The sequence below is a fragment of the Megalops cyprinoides genome, chromosome 22, assembly GCF_013368585.1.
Source record: "Megalops cyprinoides isolate fMegCyp1 chromosome 22, fMegCyp1.pri, whole genome shotgun sequence".
NCBI classification, from domain to species: domain Eukaryota; kingdom Metazoa; phylum Chordata; class Actinopteri; order Elopiformes; family Megalopidae; genus Megalops; species Megalops cyprinoides.
This window is the reverse complement of record NC_050604.1, coordinates 21,516,013-21,528,432: the sequence shown is the minus strand read 5'-3', so window position 1 is coordinate 21,528,432 and position 12,420 is coordinate 21,516,013. Positions and strand designations below refer to the sequence as shown.

At 51.7% G+C, this 12,420-nt stretch overlaps 1 protein-coding gene across 1 annotated transcript in view; it reads left to right on the top strand.

Moving 5' to 3' along the window:
* LOC118769785 (protein WWC2-like) overlaps positions 1-12,420 on the top strand; it is a 61,661-nt gene that overhangs the window by 39,331 nt on the left and 9,910 nt on the right. The window contains exons 9-15 of the mRNA XM_036517102.1: positions 911-1,153; positions 4,413-4,502; positions 5,035-5,630; positions 6,908-7,031; positions 8,063-8,143; positions 8,806-8,892; positions 10,795-10,987. Coding sequence (XP_036372995.1) covers positions 911-1,153; positions 4,413-4,502; positions 5,035-5,630; positions 6,908-7,031; positions 8,063-8,143; positions 8,806-8,892; positions 10,795-10,987 — 1,414 coding nt within the window. The remainder of the gene's footprint in view (positions 1-910; positions 1,154-4,412; positions 4,503-5,034; positions 5,631-6,907; positions 7,032-8,062; positions 8,144-8,805; positions 8,893-10,794; positions 10,988-12,420) is intronic.

The window sequence follows — 12,420 nt, the reverse complement described above, 5'->3', positions numbered from 1 at the left end:
CCCTTTTAGTTTGGACCGACTCGGTCTAACGAGTTGGGGACAAACGGTGGCGCTGCCTCTTGTACACGGACAGGTGACAGCCAATCATATTAGTCGTGTAATCGCCCACTAAGAGTAAAGTGGCACTGTCACCGGAGCCCTGTGAAGTGCAGGTAAAACCCATTACTGCGGCTAATCCCCAACATTTCAGCTTCTAATGGCTTAATCCGCGAGTATGAACACGGCCCGGACATGACAGGTGATTCGCTGAGAGCTGAGGGAGGATGAGCCGGTGAGAGGCTGCCGCTCGCTCACTCGATCGCCCGCTCGCCCAGTGTTTCGCACGCTCAGAACCTGGCACCTGCCGGGGACCCTGTGGAGTGTCACACAGGTGCCCTGCCTATGGGGACACTCGCTAGTCCCACCGCTGACTCGCAAAATGTCTCTCTCGCTCTCTCTCTCTGTCTGTCTTTCTGTCTCTCTCTGTCTCTCTCTGCCTCGTCCCTACTCCCCCCCCCCTCTCTCCCCCCACTCCCTCAAACACGGGAGGCGAGTGACCACAGACCCATGCATCTTTGTCACACACTGACCCCCCCCCAGACAATCTTATGGGAATGAAACTGTCAAGCGGGCAGTTGTAACTCAGGGCATTTGTGCTGTTACCCTTCAGTCAAACCCAAGAGCAAAATTCCCACTGCAAATATCCAGTCATTTAAATGCGTATTTGAGTGTAGAACCGCCCCCTGGATACCCACATGGATTGTATGTTAATATCCAACTGCATAAGTCTATATGTATATGTAAAATGCCCCCCCCCCCCCCCCCCCCCAAAAAAAAAAAAAACACAAACAGCATAATGTGGCATTACATGACGCATGTGCCCCCCTCCCCCTCTCCCCCTCTCCCCCTCTCCCCCTCTCCCCCCGCGCAGCATGGCCAACGTGAAGATCGAGCTGGCGAAGCTGGACGCCGAGGCGTGGCCCGGCGCGCTGGACGTGGAGCGCGAGCGCCTCATGCTCATCAGCGAGAAGGAGGAGCTGCTGAAGGAGCTGCAGTTCGTCACGCCGCGCCGCCGCACGCCCGGCGAGCTGGAGCGCCTGGAGGCCGAGAGGCTCCGTCTGGAGGAGGACCTGCTGTCCGTCAAGAGCACCCCCAGCCAGGCGCTGGCCCAGAGGTAGGAGGCTCCGCCCACACCCACACCCCTGCCTCACAGTACATTACACTACAGCGATGTTATTTAGCATACGCTCTTCCCCAGAGCGACTTGCGTAGGCGTAGGTTACAATTTTTACATGTTGATCCATTTATACAGCTGGATATTCACTGAAGTGATTCTGGCCTAAGTACCTTAGTACCTTGCCCAAGGGTACAGCAGCAGTGCCCTGGCCGGGATTCGAACCAGCAACCTTTTGGTTACGAGCCCTTACCACTATGTTACACTGCATTACAGAGTAGAGTATTACATGCCTTTCACGCCAAATGTATGCAGTGTTTGAGCTTCGAGCGCAGGCTGAGCCATAGGGCCTCGGTTTGAAGCTGGCTGAGTCATTTTCCAGTAACGACCAGAATCCCACACCAGCAGAACAAATTGGCTTCATTCCACAGCGGTTAGGAGTGAGTAGGTCAGCCAGAATCTCCTCATCTCACTGCTCTCAGGCACCTGCGATTTTTCAGACACCTGTGAGGTGATTGGATGATGTCAGTGGATTAGCACCTGTCCTCCAATGAGCACCCACTCCACTGTAAATGAACTGTGGGACTTGTAGTGCGAGTAGTAGTTATTTTCTCCTTGCAAGTGTATTGGAGGATTGCATGAGGTTGTGTCAGGTTGTCATAGCGGGACAAGCCAAGTATCGAATACAAAACAGTGCATGAACGGGAAAAAAGCATTCAAAAATACACACGCTGTATGTAATCTCGCCCTCAATGACATGGCGAGAAGAAGAAATAAAATTTAATTAATTAATTTTAAAAAAACATGATGCGTTGTCAACAGTGGTGCCTTCCATACCAGGCTCACTGTTGCCACACGACATATCTAGCTTCTTGGCAATTGCTAGACTTGGTGTGGTTTCTGTCAGGCACATGTCTGCTCCTGCCCAACTAGCCTCAGAGCCACCACATCATAGGCACCACCAGGCTGTGGCCCCACCCTCAGATCGGGGAGAGCTGTGCAGTCCTGGTTTGAAAGCTCAGTGCAGTGATTGCGGCAAGAAAATTTCAGTTCAGGAGATGCGGTGCACAGCGTTTCTGTAGCGTGAACAAAACTCAAATCCAAGAAACGTGGCCGAAACTTAGAAGCACAACTCAAAAGTGACGACGTGGCTGGCGGTGACTTTGTTCTAATTAGTCCTGTCCCGGGTTGTGGGGTGTTTCTGTTGACAAACACAAAGCGTAGCCATGCTAATCAAATAGAAATTGTTTGCCATCTACGTAGTTGTTTCTTTTCTTTAATTTAATGAATATTCCAAAGGGTAACACAGTGGGTTTCTCTAATTAGTCTGAATTTACATACTAATTGCTCAATAATTATTGTGTTCAGGACTGGTTCGCAATTCAGCTTAAGCATGACATATTAAAGGGTAATGATAGTGACATTGTAATTGGAGGCATTGTGGTTTTATGGCCGCAATTGTAATTACATACTGTTGCACACGCACTGATTTTACACATTAACTACATTGTAACCATTGATAATAGCACTGTGACTATGGGTAATTAGTCACTGTGTGATTGGTTTATAAATACACGGTAATTAGGGGGACCGTATTGTAGTGTCTTAGCAGCGGAACCACAGCAAGGGAAGTATTTTGAAGATGCGATAATCAGGCACTGGTCACACAGCTGAATTTGGCTGGGAAAAAAAATCCCCCGCTAGTTTACCCCCCAAACATCAGCTTGACATAAACGAGCTGTGAAGTGAAGAGCTTGCAAACAGATGTTTAGTTTTGTTAGACTGCAGGTTTTGCCTGATGGAGCCAGGATGTCTCTCTCCACCTCTCTTCCTCTCCTGCCTCTCTCCGGTCTGTGAGGCTCCTTTTCCCTGTGTGTCAGTAAAGCGCGCAGAGGCCGTGGCCTCGCCTGATTGGCTGTTCGTCTTCCTAGTGCCGCCGCTGTGCCACTGCAGTGAAGTGAGCGCCATGTCACATGACCCAGATACCAGATATGATGACACACGCCCCCCCCCCCCCCCCCCCCAGCTTCTCTGACAGTTCCGCTCGGCCTTCTGGGATCTGGCACCGGGCAAGGGGTCGCGCTTTGCGCCAGATCACGAAAAGGCCAGCTCCACAGAGGTCTTGGTCATGTCGTTATTAAGCAGAGCAAAAAGGCAAATGGAGGCGCTGGAGACCTTGGCCAGGGGGTGCGTGGCGCTGCTCGTCCCAGGCCTGGTCGTCCCCCCTTTGCTGTCCTCTCTGGGGGACCACCGGTGCCCCTGCCATCAGCCGAAGTGTCACCGGCAGGCGTCTTCATCTGACGTGGGTCACATGACCTCGGCGAGGCACTAACGACCCGTGCTCTTCCGTTGGCCGATGTGCCCGTTGCCACGGTTACCAGTCCCCAAACAGCGGAGTCAGAGGAAGCGAGAGCCTGCCTGGTCTTGTAAAACCAAAAAAAAAAAAGGGAGGAGGGCACAGCTGTTCCTCCCTGCCAATAAGGTGTCTGTGTGTGTGTGTGTGTGTGTGTGTGTGTGTGTGTGTGTGTGTGAGAGGGTAAGACTGGGCATGTAAACATATGCACGTGACTTTTGAGTGTGCTTTGGGGGTCTTTATTTCAGATCATCTGGAAAATTGTACTCCCACCTCTGTTTAATGATGTGGCGCATGTGAAGGATGTTAGATAGACCAGCATTCATCACAGTCATTGATTAGTTACCCTGAGTCAGGGCTGAAGAGTGCAGCCCCTCGCGCAACGTCTCACCCCAACCAGAGCGATTCACTCTGCGCTGTTCTCTTAATAATCACGAAAACATAAATCAGTTAGTAGAGTACAGCTGAAGATAGCACATGTGCCTTATGCTCAGATATTTTACTGTGCTGTATTTCTGGGAAGTGCTTTCCTGTAGATGCATTTGCCTAATTGTGTGACAGGACCAATTAAGCCAGGTTAATCAGCCTGGAAAAAAAAACATCCTGCAAAATAACAGCATGTGCACCAGCCAGTCCTCCAGGAGATCCGTTTGCTGCTCTGTGACCCGAGTTGTCCTTAGCAATCTGATCGGGGGCACTGACACAGCCACACGCACCCTCACCTTCGCGGCGCTCCCGTGTAGCCATGGCAACGTGCCCCTCGCCTCTCCACGGTGGTCCCGCGTTGCTGACGGAGACGCGCCCCCACATCTGCTTTTCTCGCGTTTGGGTGTTGTCATGACAACGACCGCTCACCTTGGTTCACTCCCCCCCCCCCCGCCCCATCCTCCCTCTCCCCTTTCTCAGGTTGAAGGTCCAGGAGAGGAGGCGGGTTCTGCTGCAGAGGCTGGAGGAGTCCACCCGGCTGGCCACCGCCCTGCACTCGCAGCTGAAAAGGTACGTACCGCCCTGACCCCCCACCCCCACCCAGCTCCACATAACGTCAGTCAGAGTTCCCGAAAAACGGCCCTCAAATTAGCATCATCGTTATTGTAAATTACTCCGTGTCCAACTGGCACACTTGTGTTGGCGGCACTTGATTGGCAACACTTGGAGCGGAAAGGGGATGTTTTATTTGTTGGAGAAATTAAATTCTCTCTCTTCTCCCTCTCTCTGCGGGAAGCCCTGAAGCCCCTCCCCCACAGTCCATGTTTTAGGGAAAAGAGCAGCCATGTTTTGGCAGGCACACAGATGAGGCGGCTTTTCTCGTTATTAGCAGCGTCCCCGATGAGAGGGCCTTATAAGCCCGGCCGTGGCGCCCGGGACCGTGTAATCCTCTCCCCGAATTAAACCTGGCCCAGGCCCGCCACAGTCACACACCCCCCCCCCCGCCAGTGTGAACGCTCTGTGGAGGGCCTCCGTGGGGGGAGCTGTGGGGTGCGTGCCACGCCCTAACGCCCTGTCCCTCCCTCCCTCTCTCCCGTCGCAGCCTGTCCGCCAGCACGCTGTCGGTGTCCTCCGGCAGCAGCCTGGGCTCCCTGGCGTCCAGCCGCGGGTCCCTGAACGCCTCCAGCCGCGGCTCGCTCAACTCACTCAGCTCGGGCGACCTGTACTACGGCCAGGCCGAGCAGCCCCTGGACCTGGACTACCAGTACAAGCTGGACCTGCTGCTGCAAGAGAAGCCGGCCTACGCGCCCTCCACCATCACCACCATCCATGAGAACGAGGTGGCCCGTTCGCCGGGGGCGGGAGCGGCCGGGGCGGCGGGGGCAGCCCAGCAGGCCGACGGGGGCCCCCCCGCGCAGGCGCGGCCGGCCGAGCCCCCCAAGTCAGTGGCGTCGCTGTCCTCGCGCTCCTCACTGTCCTCGCTCTCGCCGCCGGGCTCGCCGCTGGTCTTGGAGGGCGCCTTCCCGCCACCTGCCCACGACCTGGTCGCTGACTTCGGGGAGGGCGATGCGGCCGGCGACTTCGCGGGACTGACTTTCTACGACAACCAAATCTTGCTGGATTCCGAGCCCGGGGACAAGGAGCTTGGCGACGGGGTGCGGCGGGGAACCCTGGCGACGCTCCGCGAGGGAATGTCAGGTAACGGCGGAGAGTTCCGGCACACATCCCACTCACCACCACTCGCGCGCTCACAGGCGGAGTTCACCAGGTCTCTAGGTACTCTGACTTACTTGGCTCTCTGTTTCTCTTGTAGCACAAGAATGCCGCACACTCTGAGGTAAATTCAGGTTGCTGCAATTTAGCGTCGCAGTGTTACCCCATTTTTACCATTTAATCATCACTTCATCGTGAGCTATAACATGTCCCAATCTCACCTTACGAATTAGCCAGAAAAAGAGGTGGCCTGTTGCGTGGTGACTCTAAATTTGAACAGTGAGAAGAAAGCAGCAGGCCTGTCCTAGACACTGGGTGGGGGATACAGGTACAAGGATCTCCCATTGCCGCATATTACAGGCCAGGAACATTCCTCTGACTGAGCGGCATTGTCTTAGCGTTCGGTGATTCACCAGCTAATTTGATAATGGACTCTAAATGTCAGATATGAGTGCTGGCTGGCGTTGCGGCGTGCTGTGATGTATAATGTGAAAAGGCAGGAGTGTCTCTTTCACGCTCAGAATGCCGGAATGTCTTTGTCTTTGTTAGGGCTCCTCTCTCTCACTTCTGCTTTGAGCGGTGGTAAGGCCGTTTTGATAATTAAGCTCCCAGTTTGAGTTAACCTTGAGAGCCTTGTCTTGTCTGTTTATTTTTGAAGAACAGTGAAGTCATTCTTTAGCATCATGTAAGATAATTAGCTCAATTTCTGTTGAAAAGGGTACTGTGAAAGACAAGTCGCTCTCCATAACCGTAAAATGTGTGCCAGTCTCTCATCTCTACTGTAATCATTCCTGAAGCCTCACACATTATTTTTATGCAGTGCTGCCATCTACCAGTAAAATACTGCCATCTACTGGTGGAGCACTAAACTACAATGACGTTGATGTACTGGTACAAAGTCGAGCAATTTCCGATTTCAGTACAATGGATAGACATTTAAAAGAATGCCACTGCCTGTGTCTGCTACCCTACAAGATGAATATTCAAAGGAAGGTAAAGTGTCTTATGAGTTTCAACACGCGTGCACAGATCAGTAGTGCTGTGCTGTTCAGTCTGTGTGACAGAGGAGCTAAACCGTTTGATCTTCGGTAGCGTTAGAATTCCCGATGCTTTGTATTCATCTTAAGATATGGTTCCCCTTCTCTGACAGGCTGCCCAGCACTGCTGGTTCCCTTCATCTTTGTTTTTGTGTGTCTTTTTTCTTTTTTTGTGTCTTTTTTTTTTTTTAATTTTTTATTTTTGCTTTTTTCTCCATCCCGCAGATGCAGACCTGTCGAGACGGCCGCCGGGATGCCTGCTGGAGGAGAAGCCGGCCTGCGTGTCGGCCGCGGTGTCCGACGAGTCGGTGGCGGGCGACAGCGGGGTGTACGAGGCATCCCTCAAACGGTGGGTCGGCCCCTGCCGAAACCTGTCATCTTGCCCCCTCGGCCCCACGCGCCCTACCCTCCTCCCACCCCCTCCAAAAACACACATTCCTCTCAGCCCACCCCGCCGCCATCTTTAAAGGCCCGGGACCCTAGGTTCCATCCAGTCGGACTCTTCAGCCAAATTAATTTGGACACCCGTCATTGGAAATGGCTAAGATGATAAGGTTCCTGAGATCATTTTAGGTAAAATGCCAGGGGCCTGCGCTCCTCGGGCGACGGCTGACACGTCAAGGGCCTGTCACAGATCGCAGCCGCGTCCAAGGAAACGATCCGTCCTGCGGCTTCTCAAAAACGCCTCACAGGCCTGCAGCATGGTCCGTGTGTCCTACCGCTCGGCTCAAAAGGAAGGGGTGAAACAAGATGAAACAAGCCTCTTTGAGAAAAAAAAAAAAGAAAAAAAAAAAGGAGAAAACTTGATTTTGTTTTCCCAGAATCCTCTCTTTCATCACCCCCTCTGTGCCCCGACACCAAAGCCACCCTCTGCCAGCTGGGTTTTTCATTTCCTCTCCCTGAAAATGCTTTATGCCTGTTTCAACCAGTCTTAATTCACTGTTCATTGACCCCTTCAAATTCGATCACTCTTCCAACTCTCTGCCACCCCCCAATTTCCTCCCGCCTACTCTCATTCCCTCCTCCTCCTCTCTCTCTCTCTTTCTTTTCTGTCTTTCACCCTCCACAGCTCCCTCCCCTTCTCCCCTCCCACCCTTCCTCCCCCTGTCTTGCGGCTGGTCTGGTTTAATTAGACTTTGTCGCAGGACAGGAAGCCAACTCCCAGGGTGCTTCACTTCAGAAAGGCCTGCTCAGCGTGTAATTAATCTGCCCAGAGCCCCCTCTCTTCTCCCTGACTCTCATTCGCTAATAGCAGATCTCAGTGGCTCTAGTGCTTTTTCTACTCTGATAAAGAGCGGAGGAGCTGGCGGGTGGCTTTCGGGTGACGTCGTGGGTCCATGGATGGGTGAGATTTGTGTGTGTGTGTGTCATCCCCCGCAGGTCCAACGAGGCGGAAGACCAGGTGTATATCGAGGACGAGCCGGGTGTCTCAGAGGCGGCCCAGGTTCAGATGGGGTTCAAGTAAGTCCGAGCCGACATGAGCAAATTCACGCTCTTTATGTTGCATAGCCAGTCATGGGTTGTCTTTGCAGTTATTAATGGAGGCGGTTGAGAGGAACTTCCTCCTGAATGTCCTCATAGTGAATTTAATCCACTGCCAGCTGCCATGCCCCGTTGCACTCCTCCAAAAGAGTCTTCTCCCGTTTCTTTCGCGGATCAAATTGTGAGCGACACAAACTGACTGCCAAAAATCCAACATGCCACAAGAATGTGGCACATGGCTGTAGTCTCATTTAAGAGTTTCTCAGTTACATCAACAGCAAGTGAGTGAATCTCACCAAGCAGGTACTGTGGCTTGATTAGTCTTCCCCTGTCCTTTCATGCAAGAGAAATCCAAACCCTGGATATCTCCCATGGCATCAGAAAAGCAGTGTTCAGTGCAGCCAATTACTGATCACATCTGTATAAGGAGAGTGAATTTCTCGGCTTAATTGTTTCTGCATGTCAAAACATGGCTCTCTAAACTCTCTCATTCACTCTCATACTGTAGCTGTAAAGTACAGCGTCTTAGAGCCACCGCTCCTAGCAAAGTGCCTGCTCAAACAGATCACACAAATGAATGAAACAAATCTCTTTTTTCTGACTCGTTAGCATAAACTGCTTGTTCCTCCTCCACTTTGCAGGTATGACTCGGCCAACGGCAGTTTCGTCGTGGTCGTCATGCAGCTGCAGAACCAGGCTGCCCTGCTGGTCCCAGCCGGCACCAAAGTGTGAGTACTCAGGGATTCAGATGGGTCAGTAACGCTGGCGCCGAGCGATTCTCCAGATACACAGCGCAGCACGTGTTGAATCTGTAGTGCAGGGTGTCAGCTCATTGGGAGTACAGGGTACTGACCCTGAGCGGGGAGAGCAGAATGTGAGTGTAAGAAACTGTATCTAAGTTTGAGTATGTAAGTTAAGAATCGGACACACCGGTTGTCATGGTCGAATCGTGAGTGTTGTGTCCGTATTGAATGCGGAGCCTAGGGAGTTGGTGTTGAATCAGCAGTAGTGTGTCTTTGAATCAAGTACAGACTCAGTGCTGAATCAGGGCTTAATGTATCTGCATTGGAAAGGAGTGATTTGTCTGGTGAATCTGGTGCGCAGGGTGGGCAGCTATCTGGAATATAGAGCACCAGTGCTGAGCTGACAGCAGTGAGTCGCTGTTGAGGGGGCAGACCAGGGGTGCTGGCCCAGCCTGGAGGGAGGTATTTTTCAGTGTCTCACCACCAGACAGGCGCATCCCTTTCCTGGAGGAGGCCTGAGGGGACGATGCCTGGAAGGGGAGGTAACGGTGCCTTTTCGGCTCTGGGTATAGGAGTGTTATCACCAGGCAGCAAAGGAGGTCTGCCCTGGGGTGGAGGGCACAGATCCTATCAGTGCGAATGAGCAATCGGCTCTGACGCACCAAGGTATTAAGTCAGAGGCTGTTTGCACGGTAGCTGTGTTCGGAGTCTTTATTTTCCCCGCACCCCCGTGTTTGAGGGCAGCTTCCCCCACTAACATGGCATGGGGGAACAACACGGTTCAGATGCCCCCCCCCCCTCCTCTCGCCCCCCACGGCCATGTTTCACAGCTGCTGTTTTTCATGTTCCTTTCATGGATGCAGAAAAAAAAAATTAAAAAATTGAATTAATCCTTTCTCTCATGTTGCGGCCTTGAAAAGACACGCGTGTCAAATGGAACAGCAGGACAAATGCTTTGAATTTGGAAACATACTGAAACATGTTCCAAAAATGAGATACAACTTAGTGGGGGGTATCTCTGCTTTTTTTCCTTTTATTTCTTTTTCCCCCCCTTTGTAGTTTCATTCTGCATATGCACATGAAGGCTGAGTGGTTGGCTGTGTGGGGTGGGTGGGGGGAGGGGGGTTGTTAAATGGACAAAGCTTGGGGCTGTGGGTGTGAAGGGGTTAACCTGTGTGTGTTCGTTGGCCGTTGCTCCATCTCGACGACATCCCAAAATGCTCGCGTCAGGGATGTCTGCATCAGCGGAGGAGTCTGGGAGTGTGGCATTCTCTGTCAGGCCCCATATGGGTCTGTCTGTGCAGAGCTTCTCTTTGCCGGGGCTTCACTCCCGACTCCAGCCCTCCAGCTGTCCTGAACCCCAGAGCGGGTAATCACAGCCCCCTCCAAACGCCAAACGAGACAGCACACAGATGAGGCTCTCTTTCATTGTCAGTGTGACGTACACGCTCCGATTCAGCTGTGCTGTGAGTGTGGTGAAGGGTTTTGCTGTAAACCTGTGAGAGCACAGGAGAGGTATCCACACTGTGTGGTTTTGTTATAATTACTGTTGTCGTTACTGGTCTTTTAGCTGCTGCCCATCCATTGTGGTTAATTGCATAAATATACACATCAGTAGAGACATATGCACAAACATATACACAAACAAATACAGACAGGTAATTATCAGTGTCAAAAAGAGCAGAATGAGTCTAAGCATACAATACAATACAACGGCAATTAGTACATAATACTTTTGATAACTGAACACACAGGGAGGTAAAAATCTGTGTTTTGAGGACGTCTCCGCAGATATCGCCGGCGGATAAACCGGCTGGTCTTGTGTCCCTGCGGGCGCTGAACCTCGTTCGCTGGTTGAGACTTGTTCCTCTGTGGCGCCCCCCACAGGTACGTGCGCGTGGCCCTCCTGCCCTCCTCCAGCGACGTTAGCAGCCTGTTCCGCACCCGGCCCCAGACGCCGGCCGAGGGCGCCCCGCTCAACGAGGTCTTCCGGGTGGCCGTCTCCCAGGCGACGCTGAGGCAGAAGACCCTGCGGGTGGACGTGTGCGCCGTCAGCTCGTCTCGGAGGGAGCAGTGTCTGGTACGTCGGGCAGTACATTACATTACATTGCAGTATTGTCATTTTAGCAGACGCTCTTATGCACAGCGACTTACAAAGGTTACAGTTTTACAATGTTATCCATTTATACAGCTGGATATTTACTGAGGCAATTGTGGATGAAGTACCTTGCCCAAGGGCACAGCAGCAGTGTCCCAGTGGGGAATCAAACTGGCAACCTTTCGGTTCCAAGCCCTACTCCTAACCACTACAAAACACTGCTGCAGACAGTGACCATACATGGCTCTTATTAAACAATGTACGTTTTAAAGGAGAGCTGTGGAGAGCATGGTTCCTGCATCACTTACCCTCAGCAATCAGTGCTGGAACACCAAGGAGAAATCATTACACAAAACTCACCTAAGGTCTGAGGGAGAAGATGGGTAAAACTCTCCTGGCGGTCAGGGGAGGCTGTTAGGTGAAGAACATTTCTAAGAGGGACCCAGCTTCATGTTGGTGCGATAGTGAACGCAGGTAGTCTGTTTTAATTAGTAAATTCACTTGTAGGGCCTTTTCATCCTTGCTGTGTGAGAAGGTCATTGGCTTTATTAGCTGTGTTTCAGACAGTTGCTAAGCTCTCTGAGTGCTGTGTGCCCCCCCCCCCTCTGTGTTCACTCTCTTGCTGCTCTCAGGGTGAGGATCACAATTTTGCTCTGTTTTTTCAGTGCTAATGAGTTTACATGCTCCGACGAAATCTGTTAAAAAAGCTACTGCACTTTCTTTTTTTAATACTTAAAACTGATCGAGAAGAGCTGGATAAGAGCGTGCTCTTTGATGGATATTGTTAATTCGTCATCAGGTAGGGTGTTCAGATCTTTAGAGGTGAGATCTGCTGTTGGTTGGAACACTCTCACAACATGTCAGTGGGTTTCCTTTTCGTTTGGCGGGGCTTTGGGGTCACCTTACACCTCTGCATGCTTGCCGGGGTGCTGTTCCAAACGGCACAGGTGGGATTGCGGCACGGTCTGGCCCGGGCTCACCCTTGGCCGGCCATGTCTTCCCTACTGTTGTCCCCCGTTGGTGGAATGAACATCCACACTCCCGTTCTGCAGAGCTCCTCTCCATCTGCAAGAAAGATCTCAAGAAAGATCTCAAGAAAGATCTACAAGAAAGATCTACAAGAAAGATCTCAAGAAAGATCTCAAGAAAGATCTCAAGAAAGACACTCTTCCGCTCTCGCCCGAGCCCCTGAAATGCTGCTCCTTAAGGGAATTTCTCATGTCTCAAAACTGTTTCCTACTTTACTTTTTTTAAATTCTATTTTATAGTTATCTAATGGTTTAACGCACTTGTCAGCTCTATGAGCTAGCGTGTACCTTGTCTGGCCAACTGTTGAAACCTGGTCATGCAGCCCTTCTAATATTGTTGACTCCTTATGGTTTTTTGCTTGTGTTGTACTCTACCTCCCTTGTAAG